The sequence below is a fragment of the Chenopodium album genome, chromosome 23, assembly GCF_948465745.1.
Source record: "Chenopodium album chromosome 23, dcCheAlbu1.1, whole genome shotgun sequence".
NCBI classification, from domain to species: domain Eukaryota; kingdom Viridiplantae; phylum Streptophyta; class Magnoliopsida; order Caryophyllales; family Amaranthaceae; genus Chenopodium; species Chenopodium album.
The window spans coordinates 9,457,005-9,476,633 of record NC_137856.1 but is presented as its reverse complement, the minus strand read 5'-3'; the positions used below and the strand labels follow the sequence as shown (position 1 = coordinate 9,476,633).

The 19,629-nt window shown below is 37.3% G+C and overlaps 2 protein-coding genes across 2 annotated transcripts; both read right to left on the bottom strand.

Annotated features, from left to right (window-relative positions):
• Positions 1–3,125: 3,125 nt before the first annotated feature.
• On the bottom strand, positions 3,126–4,636 carry LOC145606999 (uncharacterized). The gene is made up of 2 exons (XM_081662796.1): positions 3,580–4,636; positions 3,126–3,466 (listed from the first exon to the last, which is right to left on the bottom strand). Exons 1-2 carry the CDS (start codon positions 4,634–4,636, stop codon positions 3,126–3,128), a joined length of 1,398 nt encoding a protein of 465 aa, XP_081518922.1.
• Positions 4,637–4,678: 42 nt separating this feature from the next.
• LOC145606998 (uncharacterized) lies at positions 4,679–12,602 on the bottom strand. The gene is made up of 2 exons (XM_081662795.1): positions 12,334–12,602; positions 4,679–5,342 (listed from the first exon to the last, which is right to left on the bottom strand). Exons 1-2 carry the CDS (start codon positions 12,600–12,602, stop codon positions 4,679–4,681), a joined length of 933 nt encoding a protein of 310 aa, XP_081518921.1.
• Between the last annotated feature and the right edge of the window lie 7,027 nt (positions 12,603–19,629).

Genomic DNA, 19,629 nt, shown 5'->3' with positions numbered 1-19,629 from the left:
TCATAATGGTATGCTATATGAGGTAAATTTAGACACAAAATTTTTTAGATGATAAATTAATACACCAGTCAATTGAAGCAGCAGAGTTTTTTTTTGCTGGTGAAGTGTCGTGGCCAGCAGCCACGAGGTCCGCTATTGACAGAGTTTTTTTTTGCTGGTGAAGTGTCGTGGCCAGCAGCCACGAGGTCCGCTATTGACAGAGTTTTTTTTTGCTGGTGAAGTGTCGTGGCCAGCAGCCACGAGGTCCGCTATTGACAGAGTTTTTTTTTGCTGGTGAAGTGTCGTGGCCAGCAGCCACGAGGTCCGCTATTGACGATAGATGAGGTTTACGACCAGACATGGTTGTAGCTGTATTTTTAATATAAACAAAAAATGTATTAGGGGATTTAGTTTATTATTTATTTTTTTCTATCAAAATTTTAAATTGTTTTTAGTTAAATATATGCTAACAAGGACCTAAATTTTGTTAATCAACGGACTAAGTTTTCAATCGGAATTCAGGTGAGTTAAGTGGCCTAATTTCTAAGACTAGGTCCTTAAAAAAGTAAGGACCTTCCATTATATTTAACTCTATTAAATATTTGAATTTAGTTATTGGGAACTATATTATTATTTTGAGTCGCAACCCCTTACAAGTATCTTACAAACAGTTGTTATACACATTTTACCAATTTCTAAACCTGCATTATTTGTTAGTCACTCGTAAGCTAAGTCCCTTCTCTATTAGAACATACTACATTCCCTAATTTTCAATTTAGGCACTGACAAAACATTACTTGTACAATATAAAACTTTCCTAAATACAACTTTGAGTTACCCACATCCAAAATTGAAATGATGATCGTTATCCTCAACAATAATTATCTTCAAAGTGGAATCACCCATTTGAAATTATAGATTTAATATTTTTTGGAGAATTATAAGTCACTTTGTCATTTGAATTTAGGTAAGTTTCATATAATAATTCTATGTTTCAACAATAGCAAAATTAATTGTTGGTGAAAAAATGAAAAAAATTAGCAAAGGCAGATTGTTAGGGATCCTATATAGTGGTTCAACACTTCAACCTTTTAACCTACTATATTTAGTTTGAATTAAAAATTGAGAGGTAATAAGTTGAAATTTCAAACAAAATAAACATTAGTTCACGCATAATTAGTGATACAAAAGATGCTGAACAATAACATTACAATCACCCTACAAGGGCCCTTCGTACTTACTAATTACGAAACAAAACAAACTTATCTTACAAAAGGTGACTTTCTTACTTGCACACAACCGTGGATACTAGCTAAACCACATTCACAAAAAACACACAAAAGTAGATAAAAAGCATAGCCGTTAGTTGTGTAACATTTTATCCATGGGAAATTTGCCTCAATTACGCATAATTGAGGCGCTCAACTCCAAAAGCTAAATGTTAGGCAAGACCAACACATCGTCTTCATTCCTGATCTTGGCTACGTCGACGGTGTCGTACCTAGTAAGGGCACGATTCATGCAGGTCATAACAAGCCTCTGTGGATCAAGCCCCCTGTAGAGTGCCCAAAGATCGAATATCCCCCTTAACTGAGCGTCTAGGGCACCCCTAACCTTGACTCGGAATGGACTTGTCAAGTGCTCCCTCACATAAAATTGCTTGACATGAGTGTTCAAGTTGAAAGACAGGTTCTGTTAAAAAAAAAAAAATTAAAAAAAAATTAAAATTAAAATTAAAAAAAATAATTAAAATATTATAAACTTAATCAAACACATCTTAATTAATAAACACTAAGTCCTGAATAACGATGAGAAAATCGAACTTAACTGCCTTTTCACATTATACGCCTTACTTTGTAATTATGAATTTATTAACTAATTTACCTAAATTATAAGCTTTGAAATAAAATATTATAAACTTCGATTACTTCACTACGAGCAATTAATCGCTCAACATGGTGAGACGGAGTCCCATGGGAGTATCATGCTCCGCAATCGTATCCCCCATTTTCATAATCATCAACTAATTCACAAAGCGATCACACCTTCTAGCATAATAATTGTAAACTCTTTCAAATGTCTCGTTACCACGTAGGTAATACGTGACACCTACATCATCATCATCAGAGCTGGAAACATGGATAGTAAAGAGCGACATCAATGAACCTTCATCTATCTCTATCTCAAATGGGGTTTGTCGTAGTGGAGGCATAACAGGATCCATCCAGATAGATGCAGGAATAACAGACAGCATAGTAAAACCCCCATGAGGTATAGGTAAATTTAGTGGAGGTTGATTTTCTATTTCAGAAAATTTTGGACCTTGGTTATGGATTAGATCGATGTAGGGTATTTCTGGTAAATCATGGGTGCGAGCATTCCTTCGTTGTCTCACAACATCAGACGACGAAGGTCGATCTGCCTTAGGAGTATTGAATGAGTTAAAAGAAGTGGAAGATGACATAATTGGGTTAATGTGTTTCTATCTTCAAATTTTTTGGATTACTTTTTGGAATGTAGGTCAACTTCAATTACATTTGTAGTAAAGAAACAACATAAAGTGTCAAAAATTAGGGTTTTTTGTCGTGGTGTGGTCTCGTTCCTCAAAGTCTCTAATCCCTTACATCGCTCAAATATTTCCCAAATACCAAATTAATGCCAATGCAGTGGTAATATTATTTAGAGAATGATTGTGATTAAGTAAGCGGAAGCTAAATTTAGTACAATTTTTTATACAAACTTGATTACTTAATAAGCCTACAGTTATACAACACGAATGTTTTTTAATACTAATATACAGTCCACGTAAATCTTTAGTAAGCCTATGGTCTATCTTTACTGTGTATTAATTAAAAAAAAACAAAAGAGTAGTACCAACCAAAATAAAAAAGAAAATATGTATACATCTTATAGTATAGGATAATAACTATGATTTTTTTTATTTTTTTTTATTTTTTTTTATTTTTTATGTAATCATAGTTTGGACATGCGCACATACAGGCCCGTTTCTAAGACTTTGGTGGCCTAGGGGCGGATAAAAAAAATGGGGCCCTTGGTACAAAAAAAAAATATTATTTTGGGTATGCACAAAAAAATTTACGAGAGACTTTGTTTAATGCTAAGAAATTTTATTATTACAATAACGCTTAAACAAAACACTTTCTTCTAGCATTTCTAGATGCAAAGTCATTAATAATAGTTTCTACATCAATATGCTCTAACATTGTTCTCTCAATACATAAAGTAGTTAAACCATTCAACCTTTCTTGAGACATTGATGATCTCAAGTAGGTTTTCAATAACTTCAACTTCGAAAAACTTCTTTCGGCGGATGCAACCGTTACCGGCATAGTCAATAGTATTCGATAAGCAATTGATACATTTGGAAAGCAATCGGCAGCTTTGACAAACTCTAGAATCTCATGTGCCGACATCAACACATTTGGTAAAGTCATTTGCAATACTTTCAATTCTGAAAAAAGATCATCTGCATCAACATCGGACAAATTGTTATTAGAAAAATAGTCTTAAAATTGATGCAAGAAATTCTTAATTCATCATTGTCTAATGACTTTAATTTGTTTGAATCAAACAAAAAACCAAATATATTATAAAAAAGCTCTAATTGTTCAAATCTATTTTTCAAAGAGTTTATTGCCATATCAACAACCACCAAAAAATAATTAACTCTAAAAGATTCCTCGGGTGATTGTATTTCTTCATCATTATCATTGTTCTCATCAAATTGTCTTTTCCTAAAAATTTGACGCTTTGTCGGAAGTGTAGGCTCTATACCCATATCAAATGCAAGGCTTTTAGCAATATTTATACTAGATTCAAAGCCATTATTTCTATACTCCTCAAAATACGAAATAATACCTTTCACTTCCTTCATTGCAACTCCAATACACATAGACTTAGATTGCAATTTCTTACTCACAGTGTTAATTGAAAATAAGATGTCATACCAAATCACAATGCCAAGTAAAAATTCATAACTTGCAACACAATTAGCCAAACTTTCACATTCACTCTTTGTCTTAGCATCATTACCACTAGAGTCATACAATTTTTGCAAAGCTAACTTTAGTTGAGGCGCTTGAAATCTAATAGCTTTAACACTTTTAATTCTACTCTCCCATCGAGTATTACACAAAGATTTAACAGTTAGCCCAGGAACATTATCAACTAAAACCTTCAATATTTTGGTAGAACTTGCAAATAATGTGTATATGCGTTGCACAATTCCAAAAAAAGAAATAGCTTTAACACAAGAATGTGCCATATCCGAAAGAGTTAGATTAAGACTATGACAAGCACATGGCATATATAAAGCCCTTGGATTTATTCCAAGTAGTCTCGTTTGAACTCCTTGATGTTTTCCTTTCATATTAGAACCATTGTCATAACCTTGACCTCTAACATTATCAATATCTAAATCAAGAGACTTGCACACATTTAACAATTCATTAAAAAGTCCTAATCCAGATGTATCATTTACTATTAAGAATTCTAAAAAAAATTCTTCTACTTTTATCTTATCACAAGACACATTAACACATCGTACAATCAAAGTCATTTGCTCTTGATGGCTCACATCCGGGGTACAATCAAGCATCACAGAAAAATATTTAGCCTCTTTAATGATCTTTATCATAGAAGTTCTAACACTATGGGCTAAAAGAGAAATCAACTCATTTTAAGTTTGAGGACCGAGGTAGTGATAGTGAATTTCATGACTCTTTATACGTCGAACATGATCTTGCATTATCAAATCAAATTCAGCTATCATTTCAATCAAGCCCAAAAAATTACCATTACTATCCTCATACAATTTTCCATTAGATCCACGAAAAGCTAAATTATGTTTAGCAAGACATTTAACAACAGATACTATTCTTATCAAAACTTGTCTCCAACGTTCCTTTTCTTTTAGAATCCCTTCTTGCAACTCTTTATCAATGCCTTTGTTCTTATTCAATCTCAACCTTGTTTCATTCCAAATACTCATATTAGTCAAATGTTCAACACTATTCTCATGTAGTCTGAGTTTCTCACTCAAATGTTTCCAATCATTCACTCCATCATTTGCTAAAAGAGTTTTGTTATTTTGAGAAGTGAACAACTTACAACAAAAACAATATACTTTATCAACATTTTTAGAATAAACCAACCATTTTCTATTCGAAGTCTCTCCATTACTCAACTTTCTAGTAAAATAAGTATATGAAAAATGCCTAGAAAATCTATCGATAGGAAATGTGAGATTTAAATCTCTTATAGGTGCTTTTTCAATCAAAATATCTATAGATTTTGCATCAAGTGAACCCCAATTTCTAGGATCATACATATTAAAAGGAGGGATAAAGTGTTCATTAACACTCACATCAACATTATCGACATTATTTTTTTTTTTTTTTTTTTTTTTTTTTTTTGACATCGAGAAAAGAAACAAAGCAACTAAGTAATAAAGCAAGTAAAATTGGTTCTGCACTCATTTGCCCTTTGGAGTGCCCTATGAACTTGACTTCTGCTAACCTTCCATACTACGCAAATTTCAAAATCCCTAGCTTTCCTTCCAATTTCCCGGATTGTCCATAAGATCCCCATCTCCGGATCCTGACGCTTACCCAAAATATTAACTAAGTTAATACAATCCGAAAGAAGAAAAATTTTAGTGTAACCTTTCTCATGAGCCCAAGTGATGGCTTTTAGACAAGCTAGAGCTTCGGCATGAAGACTCGAGATCACTTTGCAGTAGTGGCCTCCCCCTTCCTCGGTGTTTTCCTCATCAGTTGCCCTTGTCCAGCCTAGACCCGCATTGCCCGTCGCTTTTTGCCATGAACCATCGAACTCGATTGTGACACCTTGATCCCTTACCTGATTTTGCTGAAGCTCGTAGTCTATTCTTCCTATAGACGCATACTCAAAACCTGGTGGTCTTGTGTTATTTGTCGACTCTTCCTCCTTTGAGCTCGGCTGTGATCTATAGATGTCCAACTCCTTCCTTGCCCTGTCGATGTGACGCTTCAGATTATCCAAGTTCCCCTCCTCCCCTTTGAAGATCTTCCCATTTCTATTAATCCACAAACACCAAAGAATTACAATGAAATTGGTAATTCGGTCGCTATGAATACCATCCTCGCTATGAAATAGCAGGATATTACTCTGGACCCATTGACACATACAACTAGGCCCAGTCGTTCTAGATTGGAGAGTAGCCGAGCTATCCTCCCAAATTCTTCTAGTCACCATACACTCACGAAAAATGTGACTCGTGTCTTCTTGCTCCGTATCACAAAGTTCACATTCCAAGTTTACAGGCACTCCTCTATGATGTAGATTAGCCCTTGCTGCCAAACCGTTCATAGCTAGCTTCCACACAAAAAGTCTCCATTTTGGTGGAATATCCATTTTCCAAAGGGTTTTGCAAAATTGTGGATCTAACCTTGTGTCTCCATTTTGAGTTCTTCTCTGCTGGAGGTAGGCATACCCCGTCTTTGTTGTGTATCTACCAGATTTATGATTTTTCTAATAAAGCAAGTCATCTTGGTAATCTTCTAGCAATTCCATATCTAGGTTTTCTTTGGCACTGTTCCAGTCGAAGCTTTCCCTAATGCTCCTTATGTTCCACCTCTTCGGGTTATCTAAGATCAAACTACTAACCAAACCTGTCCCCACGCCTCTCAACGCCCTATTTGAGGCCATCTCCGGTATCTTACCATTAACCCACTTCATGTTTGCATACCTAATCTGCTCACCTGACCCTACCTTCCATGCATAACCATCGATGAAAGTATTAGCAACCTTATGTAGCCCCCTCCTTCCCCAAGACAAGTTGGGTTTAGACAGTACCTGTCGTCTTCCCGTGCTAAGAGGGCAAGTATTTTTGCTATAAAGAATATTAGAGACGAGAAGTTGAGGATTACAGTGCATCCTCTGCACTTGTTTGAAGAGCATGGTATCGTTTAAGGTGGAGATCGATCGAATTCCAAGACCACCCATTCCCTTTGGGAGGTGGATGATGTCCTTTTTGACCCAATGCATGCCCTTTTCCCCTTTTGAAGCCCAAAAAAACCTTGCTATTATTTTATCAATAGCATTTGCCGTGGATAAGGGGAGCTTAAAACACTTCATGACATGGGAAGAGATGCTTACTAGGACCGTATTGATTAGTACTAGTTTTGCCGATTGTGAGAGTTTCAAAGAGCTCCATTGCAAGACCTTTGCTGCTACTTTGTCCACCAAGTATCTGAAATTATCTGCCTTTTTATTTTTAAGATCAATTGGTGCTCCAAGATGAGTCCCTAACTCTTGATGTTGCTCCATTTTTAAAATATTTTTGAAGTTTTCCCTTTCTTGATCCGACGTGGCTGGGCTAAACTTCACATAGGATTTGTTAAGATTTAACTGTTGCCCCGATACCTTTTCAAATCTGGCAAGTAGATTTACAATGTTTTCACAGGAGTTTGGGGTAGCTTTAAAAAAGATCATTGCATCATCTGCAAAAAATAAGTGAGAAATGGACGGCGATCTTCTAGTGACCTTAATACCTTTAATTTGACCAATATCTTCTGCTAGGAGGAGCATTCTAGAAAGAATGTCCATGCAAAAGAGAAAAAGGTAAGGGGAAAGAGGGTCCCCTTGCCTTAAACCACACTCAGGTTTAAAAGAATCAGTTACCCTCCCGTTCACTAAAGTTTTGTATGAGACTGTTGTTATACACTGCTCCACCCATTGAACCCAATTGCTAGGAAACCCATATTGTCTCAAAATTTTTAAGACAAAAACCCAATTTACTCTGTCATAAGCCTTGGACATATCGATTTTAACCGCCACCATTGGAGCTTTAATGTTTGTGTTATTGATGACATGGGTCAACTCGTGGCTCAAGAGGATATTATCCTCCATGTACCTTCCTGGCACGAAAGCATGCTGAAACTCTGTAATCAAGGCCGGCAATGTGCACTTCATCCTATTTACCATACACTTTGTGATGCACTTATAAATTGTGTTGCATAGGCTTATCGGTCTAAAATGTGTAGCCAATTCCGGACACTCTACTTTTGGGAGCATGATCAAAAGAGAGGCATTGAATTCTTTTAACAAAAACCCCGTTCTGAAAAATTGTTGCACTGCATCCACCACTGTGTTTCCCACAATATCCCAATGCACATGAAAAAATTCCGCAATTATTCCATCGGGTCCTGGAGATTTTAAGTGATGTATAGAAAACATAGCTTTTTTAATCTCTTGACTAGTGAAGGGGGATATAAGAGCTTCTGCCTCTTCATCATTAATTTTTGGCAGTTCCATTTCTCGAAATAGGAGGTCAATTTGTTCCTCCAGCTCACGGTTGTCTTGCCTTGGCGGAATTAAAACTCTTTTTAAGTAGTTTTGGATTAGAGTTGCAACATTGTCATGGCCCGTAACCCATTCATCATCATCATTTCGCAAGGTAATTATTTCCCTCTTTTTTTGCTTCGTTTTGGCTCTGTTAAACAACATTCTTGATGAAACATCACCTTCCTTCACCCATTTCTCTTTCACTCTTTGCTGCCAATAGTGAAAATTAATAGCACAATTTGGGATAATCTCATTAATTCCAGCCACATACTCCTCCCCCGCTGCAACCGACGCAATAGCCCCTCCTTTTATTGCTAGATCATTCGATATTTCTCGCCAATTTACCCCCCATAATGTCTTGTTATCGAGGCACCATTTTTTTGCCTTGTCTCTAAAGACATGTAGATGCTTTGCTAGAACAAACATGTGTGACCCTCGTATCTGATTGAGCCAAGTTTCCTTGGCTATAGTTCTAATGGCGCCATATCTCAAACACCATCTTTCTAACTGGTAGGGTCGCTTAGCTCGTGGCAAAGAGGGATCCGTGTCATATATAATTGCTGCGTGATCCGATACTAAAATTGGTTCGTTAGAGACTCGTCCCTCTGGGTACTCATTAAACCAAAGCTCGGTGCAAAGTGCTTTATCCAATTTTTCCATTATAAGTCCTCCCTCCAATCTCTTGTTAGTCCACGTATAGTGAGGCCCTGCACTTGGCACCTCCATCAGATTATTATCCAGACTCCAATTGATAAAAGATTCAAGGCCCCTAATGAAGGGCGATCCTCCTAGTTTATCTTGTAAGGTGCCTACTTGGTTAAAATCGCCAATTATGAGGCAATTAGGGGTTAAAAGAAGTAAAGTTGAAAGCTCATCCCACACTCTTTGTCTATCTTCTAGTTTAGGCTCACCGTACAAAAACAAAATATTACTACTACTTCCATTAGCATCTTTTAGGTTACAAAGGATATAATTTAAAGAGGAGACAACACAACTAACATCCCCCTCAAACCAACTAAACAATGCTAGTCCACCCCTAGACCCCTCCGCATTTACTCCACAAGAAAAATTAGGAGTAAACGAATCTACTAAAAGACTAACATTAACAAAAGGCATTTTAGTTTCCGACAAGAACAAGAAAGCAGGAAATTTAGTACTAATTAGCCACACTAAATAAGGACGTGTAGGGGCTAGTGTGTCATTGAGACCCCTACAATTCCAAGAAACGATCCTCATATATCCATCGGGGGCTGATTCGGCGCAGCCGCCTCACCAAAACATTCCACCATCATAGATTCCATAATTGCTTGCTGAACTTCTATCTCCATATCATCCGTTGCCTCACATGGTTTTGAAGTTACCTCCTCACTCTTCCTCTTTTTCGGAGGACCAGAAGAAGATGACGAAGAGGTGGTGGATGTCCTCTTCCTACTTTCTGCTTTTTTGAATTTTTTGAATTTGTCATCCCGCACCTTAACTCCCCATTGTTCAGCCATGTCTACATCGGAGATAGCCTTAGATTTGAACTCGAAACCCGTCGAACTCTTCCCCTTTTGCCAAAGACTGAAGCCGCCCTTTTCCGACCACCTATTTAGAGTCCTTCGCCGCTTCCTAGCGGCCCAATCCGGGTCAAAAGCACTTTCCCTCACCGAGCCATCATCACAGGACCTCGACTCATAATGTATTTCCTCCCTTATCCTCTTTCTCGGCCATCTTTGAGTGTTATCAATTGAATCCGAGTTATACGAATTCGGAGTGTTGGGGGGGGGGGGTCGAATTCCAACACTGGCATGTGTGGAAATTCTGAGGCGAAGATAGGCGACCATGGTGCTGGCGGTTCTGGATGAACACTAGCGGCGGCGGAGCGGCCATTTGTTAAAGAATGAACTAGCCTCCTACCTGCTTCAATTATATTTCTAGCATATGGCATAATTGATTGAGAGGGAGTTGAGATTCGAGTTACCCTTGGTTGTGGGTGTGAGTCCAACAACCATAGCGCCGGCGGAGGTGGTGGCATAATAATCGGCTGAGACACAGGGGCACCTTGATTTGTAACATCTTGCAAAAGCCCAGTTTGATTACTTCCTCCAAGCTGATTAAAAGAAGTAGTAGCCCAATCGGTTATTCCCAAAGTTTGAAAAAGAGTGTTCCCATGTTGTTGGGCCTGACCCGCCCTTTGATTGGCTGCATTCGACGATTCCCCTACCTCGTAGGTGGAATTCATGAACCTCGGTCTTGATGTAGAAGGAATGTTCGATTCCGAATAAACTGATAAACCCTGCGCATATCTTCGTGGATTGTGAGATGGGCTCCACCTTTGGATTTTTCCTTGATATATCCTCGGAAGGCCGCCATTTTGTGGTATTTGAGGCCCCCCACCACCACGTGGGCCCTCAACATTTGGCCCATCACTTGATTGTCCACGCTGAGAAGGGTGGAATTGTGCGTATGGATCCTCCGTCAAACCATACCTTCTACCTGGGGATAGCGAGAGACTAGGTGCAAAATCCACCTCGCCATAATTTTCAGAGTCGTCTCCCAAATCCTCGTCCCCTGAATAATAAACTTCGGTGTCGTTTGACGGCGATGACTGATCAAATTCCGACCCCGTTATGTCATTATCCCTTTGATGTCGCATCTCCGCATAGAGGTCCTCCGGTTCCTCAAGTCGCCGTAGATTCACGGCGGTGTTTCTGAAAATGTAGCGATCCGGCAGCCCGTGGATCATATTTGTGTAATACGGCTGGTCCATCGGCCCGTACAACACCCGCAGCCCACTCTCTTCCCTTGCAGTCATTCTTTGTCGCAAGCGCCTTCTCGCAGCCTGAGAAGTGAGGTTGCACCTCCTCCTAGAATGCCCCACCATTCCACATTGTTTACAGAATTTGAAGATCCCTTCGTACCTGAAAAAAACCCATATGACCTTTTCCTCGGTCACCGGGATAAAACACCCCGGCACCAGTGGTTGAGATAGATCAATTATCATCCTAGCTCGGAGTTTCGAGAATCTAGGTGCACGATCACTCACTTGATCTAAAGTATCAATATGACCAATTCACTCAAAAATTCTTCGAGCCCAATGAGAAGTTAAAAAAGGAAAAGGTAAGCCATAGACTCTTACCCACAGCTGAGCCATTGCGAATTCAATGTGTTGCGGTACATCCACTGGTTGGTATCGTTTGAAGATCATGACTCTACCATCGAAAATTGCTGTATGCTCCCTGATGACTCCTTGTCTATCCAGACTGTCCCTACACTCGAAAAGAAAATAGACTCCAATTTTATGGACCCTTATATCTCCTCTTCTCACCCACCTTGAGTTAACCACGTGCTGAACATATTCCACAGATGGTGGATTATGTCCGACAAAACTACCTATTACACACCAGTGATAATAAATCCTATCATGTGTTTGATTGTTATTGGATGAAGGAACCATGTCCCCCATTCGAAAGACTGCATCCGAATTATTATTCTCCATACTCACAGAATAAAACAGAAGAAAACAACAAGAAGAAACAAAAAAGACAGAAGATGAACTCAGAAAATTAATGATAAGAAGAAGATGAATTGAAGGAGAATAATACTCTGAGCATTTATAGCCGGAATAACTACTGAGTTGCTCGGAAATGACAATGCATGCCCGACAGGTGTCTTAAATGTTAAGCATGCATAGAACAAATACAGATAGACCGGGGCTCTAGGATGAGATATTGAAATTCCCTTTACTGATTGGTGTAGTTCCTAGCAGCTATCCATGCAAAAGAAGATTTTAATGTTGGATATGGGGATAGAATTTGGAAAGGCATTCACCTTTGCTTGCCCGTAGAAGTAATCTTCAGTGAAAGGCCGGTTGACGAAGTTGACCAATGGAATTGCATGCATGCAAGGAGCAGACACACAGACCAAGAACTCACAAGTTTAGTGAGATAAACTCTCAGTTTTAGAGAGATACGTTAAGAAAGAAAATTTTTATTATCGACATTAGGAACATCAACATTATCATGGTCATCATTAGGAACATCAATATTTGGAACATCATTAGGAACATCAATATTTGGAACATCATTAGGAACATCAACATTTGGCACATCATTAGGAACATCAACATTTGGCACATCATTAATATTATCATTATTCAAATTATTCGAACACTCTTCAACTCGACTAATACAAAAAAACTTATCTAGTGCTCCTCTTTGAGATTCATTTAAATCTTGTATTCGTTTTCTTTTAACCCTTTTATCATGACCGGATGCATGTTTTCTCGGAAACATTATTAAAACAAATTATACAATTAAAAAGTTAAAGAATGATATCACCAAATCTCGCAAGATGCTAGTAGTAAAGCCGAAAAGTCCAAAAGTCATCGGATATGGTAGAATGAGCGACACCCCGACACCTACAATATAATATTGACAGCACAAATTAAAAATTCAGTACAATTGAATAAATTATTAAAAGTTTATCATTTGACATACTGATAATTTTTAACTAAAAATTAACCAATTATCATTCTACATTTCTACAATTCGACATTTCGACAAATTCATAAATTGATCATTCATAATTAAAAAATTAATCAATTTATCAAATCGACATACTGACAAATGTGACAATTTGATAATTCATAATCAATTAATTATTAATCATTAATCAAATTTATAATATCATAATTCAAACAAAATTAGAAATTAGAATGAACTGGGAAAAATATAAATTTGACATACTATCTACAAATCTACTGATAATTCATAAATCAGAAATTAAAATTCGTATGACATAAAATTAATATGATTATTTCATAACTTCTCTTGTAAAATAGAATAATCTATACATTAAAATAAATTAATCAATTGTAATTTCTGGAAAAAAAATTAAAGTACAGAACATACCAATGACTTAATAGCAGGCCCGTACCGTTTAGGAGTTTATCTTCGAACATCGAAGCCAAAATCCATAATAATGGTGAAAAATTAATAGAAACAAATAGAAAAAATTGATTAGGTAGATTGATATATGAAGAACAACTGAAAGAGTATAATTTATAGGAAAATTCATAGATTAATCCTGTTGAAAATTGATTGCAAAGAAGAACGTTTATGGGGGAAATCATCATTTTAGCATTAATTTGGGAAGGAAGATGAAAAATCAGAAAAATATAGGTAATGATACAAATAATTGATTTCATGGATGAAAATAGAAGATTATACGGATGAATTGCTTAGATTATGGGATTAATTTGTCAAATTTAACTTCCCAAAATGGAGTTAATTTCAAGGAGGAATATTAATGATTTACTGTGAGGAGTTATTAAGGGAATGATTGACTAACTTACCAAGAAATGCCGCTTACTTCGTTATTAGTAATATTATAATTTTAATTTTTTTTTAATAACTAATTTGATTTTCAGATTTTGGGGCCCTTGGCGGGTGCCCCGGCTGCCCCGGCCCAGATACGGCCCTGCGCACATATCATATAATACTAAGTAGTAAATACGATGTGTTGGACACTTGTTAACATTTATCTTAATACATTGTCATATGTTGAAGTGATTAGATATGGTAAATTTTTTATTAACAGTAAATAACTTGCACAACATTCTTATTATTTCTTACAATGACCTCCTACTTTAATGTACGATTAAAAATGAGGAATTATTTCAAGAGCACCATGTCCCCAGACTATTTAATGTGCACCCAATTTGCACCTTAGATCATATATTGTGTTTAATTTTTAGGATGTACATATTCATTTAAAATGTTGTTGCATTGTAAATCGCATCCAAATTGGAAATGGCTAAAATATGATTTACCACTGCTTAGGAGTATAGTCCATCAACGTTGTAGTTAATAATGCATTATTCACATACCTTGAGTACTACATTTGATTCACTTGTAGTCAGCAATCATGGAATCCATTTTTATATTTATCAATTACGAAACCGTAGACACTGCTACAAATTCTAAGTAGTAATAATATTCGAAAATTAAAGCTTGTCGTTGAAGACTTTAAGATGCATTTCGATACGAAATTTAGCAGAATCAATTAGCTACTACTTCGAATTATTTCCTTACAAATTGCAATATCATACATTTTAGACTAGTGATTAAAATTGTAGCCATATACTTGATCTAATCTTTGTTAATCATTTTATGTTGAACCAACATAGTACATTTATGACTAAAGATATATACCCAATATCACTCATCTGATGTTTTTAGAAAAAATAGTCTATTCACCATTTACCTAATCTAGACAAGCAGAACCACATAATGATCTATGACACCTATACACCACTTAATGGATGCTAATGATGGCAAGACTATCAACTTTTTCTTTCTTGATAGTCTTCAACTTTAAAAAGGGTGGACCTCCAAGTGGTGTTTTCATTCGCCACTTTATTATTACTTTACAAATCTTTACAGCTGCAACATTTGACAAGAAATTGTAAAGGTTTAGTGCATAATTTTTGACATTTTTTCCACATCAAATTATGTAGGTTCAAGAATTTCGATTTTGACTCAATATTGCATAATTAAACATTCGGCCCTTAATGAAAAAACCAAATAATAAATTTGGATAGGTCATGGGTACGGACAATTGGGTATATTATAATTTTCGAAATTTGTATTATTATAATTTTTATACAACAATAGTGTATTTAGGATTGATTATTACAAATTATAGTTACAAAGTTTAATACCCCAGCTCTCTTGGAGGGATACACTATGAGGTAGAAATTTGATATCAATGCGTACAATGTTATCAACCAAAATCTTAACAATTAAATACCATTTAATCTATTATTATTATGAAATACATTATAAATGACCATTACACTCACATGTTATATATAGCTGTATAGCGTGTTTTTAATAACAAAGAACATTGTAGGAAACCTCATTAGTTTATGGGCTGCAACGTATCCTTCCTTTACTAATATTAATTAAATTACAACATCGTCGGTTTATTGTTGAGACGGTAACATGACTATTTTTTTTAAAGGGGAGGGGGAAATGGGGAATACTTCTTTCATAATTTGAGTGTTGATTCTTTCCCTTTGTTCTGAAAATTGAATATGGAGATTTCTACTTAATCATATCCATAGCATTTCAATTATGTGAGTGATCTTGCTTGTATGAATATTTGCATATGTTTGTAATAATTTATTTCCAATTGTAGATGATGTATGGTAGACATACTATTAGACTATATACTCCCTGATTAGGGGATTTGTGGCTGGATAATAAGCTTACAAAGTGTAGACACCAAAAAATGTCTCACCAAAACCAAACCCGTTGATGAACACCTTTCACCGTCATTATTGGTCGGGTTGAGTATTTAATCTTTGGAGTGCTTAAATCTATGTTCTATTCAATATATTTCATGAACCAATCCAATTTCTAGCTCATTTCCCTAAACCATAACTTACTTTCCACTTTCCATATCCACATCTCAAAACCGAGCTGAACAGATTTTTGACTACATGATTTTGATCCAATTATTATTTGGTTAGATAGGCCTTTCAATAAGCTTTCCAACCATATATCATAAGCCCAATTCTGATTTGAAACGAAGAAGATATGAGCCAAACACTAAACTCGGCCCAAAACCGACACCCTTCTACTAAAACGGTCATATCTTAAAATTTACAAATTATTTTGACCTGATTCTAATTGGGTTGGAAAGTAGACTTGATAAGCTTTCAAATGATTTTTTATATGCCTTATTCCAAGTTACGAATAAGTTATGATGATTTTAAAATAGGGTAAAAACCTGGAATCACCGCGTACAGTGCAAAAGCACCGTTTCACGGGAGTTTGCTTCGTCTAATAGTGCCTTCCCCCTTTTGACGGTGCCTGGTGCCGTGACACGGTACTATGCATCGTGTTGCGGTGCCATTTTTGAAGCTCTTTCGCGTCAAATTCCACCGTGGCACGGTACTTGTTGCCGTGAAAAGGTACCTGCTGCCGTGACACGGTGGATACTATCGTGTCACGGTACCTGTTGCCGTGACACGGTGGATACTGCTGTGTCACGGTACCTGTGCCGTGTCACAGAATCTTCTCGTGTCTTTTCCGCGTAAACCCTTTACGCGTTTTTACTCCTGTAGGTCATATATTTCCCGCGTCACTCTAATTTTTCCCGCGTCACACTAATTTCCCCCGTGACACGGTAGAACCTGCCATGTCGCGGTAGCCTTTTTTAGGGTTTCTATTTTTTTAGGGTTCCGTGTGTTCCCTCTGCTCATTTTCCCTATAAATAGGACCCCTATTTCTGCAGTTCGGGGCATCAAATCCTTCTCTCTTCCTCTCTTTTCCATCAAAAATCATTCTCTTCTCTTTCTCTCATATTCTAAGCCTCAAACCTACATTCATGATTATATCATCCTTATTATTATTTTATATTGCTAATATCATGATTATTATTATTATTTGATTCGACTAAAGCAATTATTGTTGAATTGCTTCCAATATTAATGTTTATTCTATTATTAGTATTTATGATCACCATATTGCATGTTTAAAGGGAATATGTAATTGAAAATCACGTCTAATAAGATAATTTTGACAACCGGTTTAGGTTCCTTTAATCTTGTTATCAATTGAAGTGATCACCAATATTTTAGAATTATGTGTTACTTTAATATTCAACCAATTTAGCTTAATAATAGTTTGGAGCGAATTGAATCTTTGTTTGTATGCCTTTGAGATCGCAGGAATACTTTTCATAATAAGAATCGAGTAAAGGCCAATACGGACGAATGTGACTCCATGACTCATTTCGTACCATCATCCCCGATCCTCTTTTCGTGGTTCCGAACCATATGGAGTTAGTAATCTCATGGATTATGAATGGGGTGTAACCTTCACGGGTTAATCGTTGTTGCCTATCGTTGTCCCTTTTCGTGGTTGCCTTATAATGATCCGTGAACGGTTTACAAGTTCCTTAAAAACTTGTTGGCGGCTCCCTACTTTCCTTGTCCCTAATCGCGTCCCTAATCGTATATGTCAATTCCCACTTCCTATGAGTGCCAAGCATATTCACAACATGCTTTTACGTAGGCGCGCTTCAAACGACGCCTACAATTTGGCGACTCCACTGGGGAGGATTCTTGGTTATTTATCGATTTGAGTGATCGGTATTTAATTAAGATGAGTGGATGAGACTTGAAAGTTTCTTGAATCGTATTCCTGTGATAAATTTGGCATTTTTCATAAGACGTTTTAACATCGCTATTAGGTCTGTCCCGTAGGAAAAAATTGGATAACCTGATTGCGAACTGAGGAAAAAAGAGGCACCAGTCAGATTTCCTGATTGCCGCGCACGGCAGATACTGCCGTGTCACGGGGCAAGCCACCGTCACACGGTGGTGAGCACCGTGACACGGTACATTCTGCCGTGTCACGAGGCAAGCCACCGTCACATGGTGGTGAGCACCGTGACACAGTACATTCTGCCGTGTCACGGCAGTCCTGAAATATTTTCGGTGGCTTTATTTTACTTTTTCACGATCGGCTTCCTTCGATTTTTCTGATAAAAACGTATGTGTTCTATATACGTCTTAGCCCCGGGGGATTTAAACTCTATCAACCCAAAAACGCTTATGGCAATAAGGGTTCATCCGAGTTATTAAATCCACCCAAACCATGGAGTCGAGTTCGATTTCATCACGAACTCGCTGAGCCGCCCGTTGGCATACACCCTCAATGGAGGCTGCCTTGCTAACGCGTCCAACCATGGTACCCTTTTGACACCCAAAGCTTGACCATAGTCGAACATGGAACTTGACCTTAGGTTGAAAACCTTTTGCATCATCGTGACTAAATGCTACGTGGTTTATTTGGTGCTAACCAACATGTGTTTGTTCATTTTGTTTTTGGACTAACCTATGACCGAGGGTTTTTTTATTCCACATAGTAATTAGTACGGACCTAAAATCGATTAAAAATATGGAAAAAGTCACAAAAAGGCCTGGAACTGAGCACCGTATCACGGCAAGTCTGTCGCGCCATGGTGTGCAGTGCTGTGACACGGCACTTTCTACTGTCTGATGGTGGACTGTACCGTGTCACGACAGTCAACACTGTGACAAGACGCCTAGGAAAAGTGTCTGTCAGTCAAATTTTGGCTTTTGTGCGTCCAGTTTGATGTCATGTCTAGCCATACGATCATAACACGCATCCATAACCTCACTTAATCACTCACGAGTCAAGTATAGTCCACACACCTTCTTTATTTTTCAACTTGAGTCATACACCATGTCGTTTATGATCGTATACTAGGTTCATGCACCCTTTTTCCGTCATAATAAGAGATGAGTGGAGTTTTTCTCACCTGTTTTCAAATGACTTTTTGTTTTCCCCTTTCCTTCCTATCTTGAGCAATGAGTCAAACAATTAAGTGAATTTATTTCATTTCACATTACTTGGTTAAGGAGTAGGGGTAGATTGGTACGGTTCGAGTCATTACCGCATCAACCTTTTAGGTCTAAGAGCGTCCAAAGAAAACTTCACCATCTCTACATCACTTATCATCTTCAAACTACTTTCAGTTTATTCCAATGGCCACCAAGGAAGATTTTGAGAATATAAACAAATCCATTGAGGCAATGTTTTCCATGATGCAAACACTCACTACCAGAGTCGACACGGTAGAGCAAAACAATGTTACTGCGGCTGCAATGGACAAGATCAAAGAGCAAATGAGCAAGATTTCTGAGGATTTTACCTATGTGGAACGGCCTTCCACTCCTTTGGATATGAAGGACAGACTGCCTGACAAGTTCTCCACTGCTGATATCCCCGAGTTCAAGCCAACTGACAACCCAATGTTCCATTTGAAGGCATTCTCTGCAACTATGGTTCTCAAGGGACTAGACGTAACACTCTTCCCTACGGTGTTCTCTCTCTCCTTGGAGCATGCTTGCCAACAATGGTTTTATTCTCTAGATGCCAAGCATACTGCAACTTGGCAAAATGTCATCGACAGTTTCATGAATCGTTATAAGTGTAACATTCAAACTAAAACGTCTGAACGTGAACTCTCCATTCTCAAACAGAAAGAGAATGAAGGCTTCACCGCTTATCTAAACAGGTGGAGGGAAACGGCTGCACTCTTGGTAGATCCTGTAGGAGTTTATAGGTACTACGCAGCGGAAATAACATGAATCATATTCAATCAAGTACCTAAACCAAGGATCATTGCATAACACATAAAGAACACATAATTGTACCTTTGAAGCGTGATTCCACTTGCGATCGAAAAAGAACAAGGGGAGATAAAGAACCTCAAGCGTGA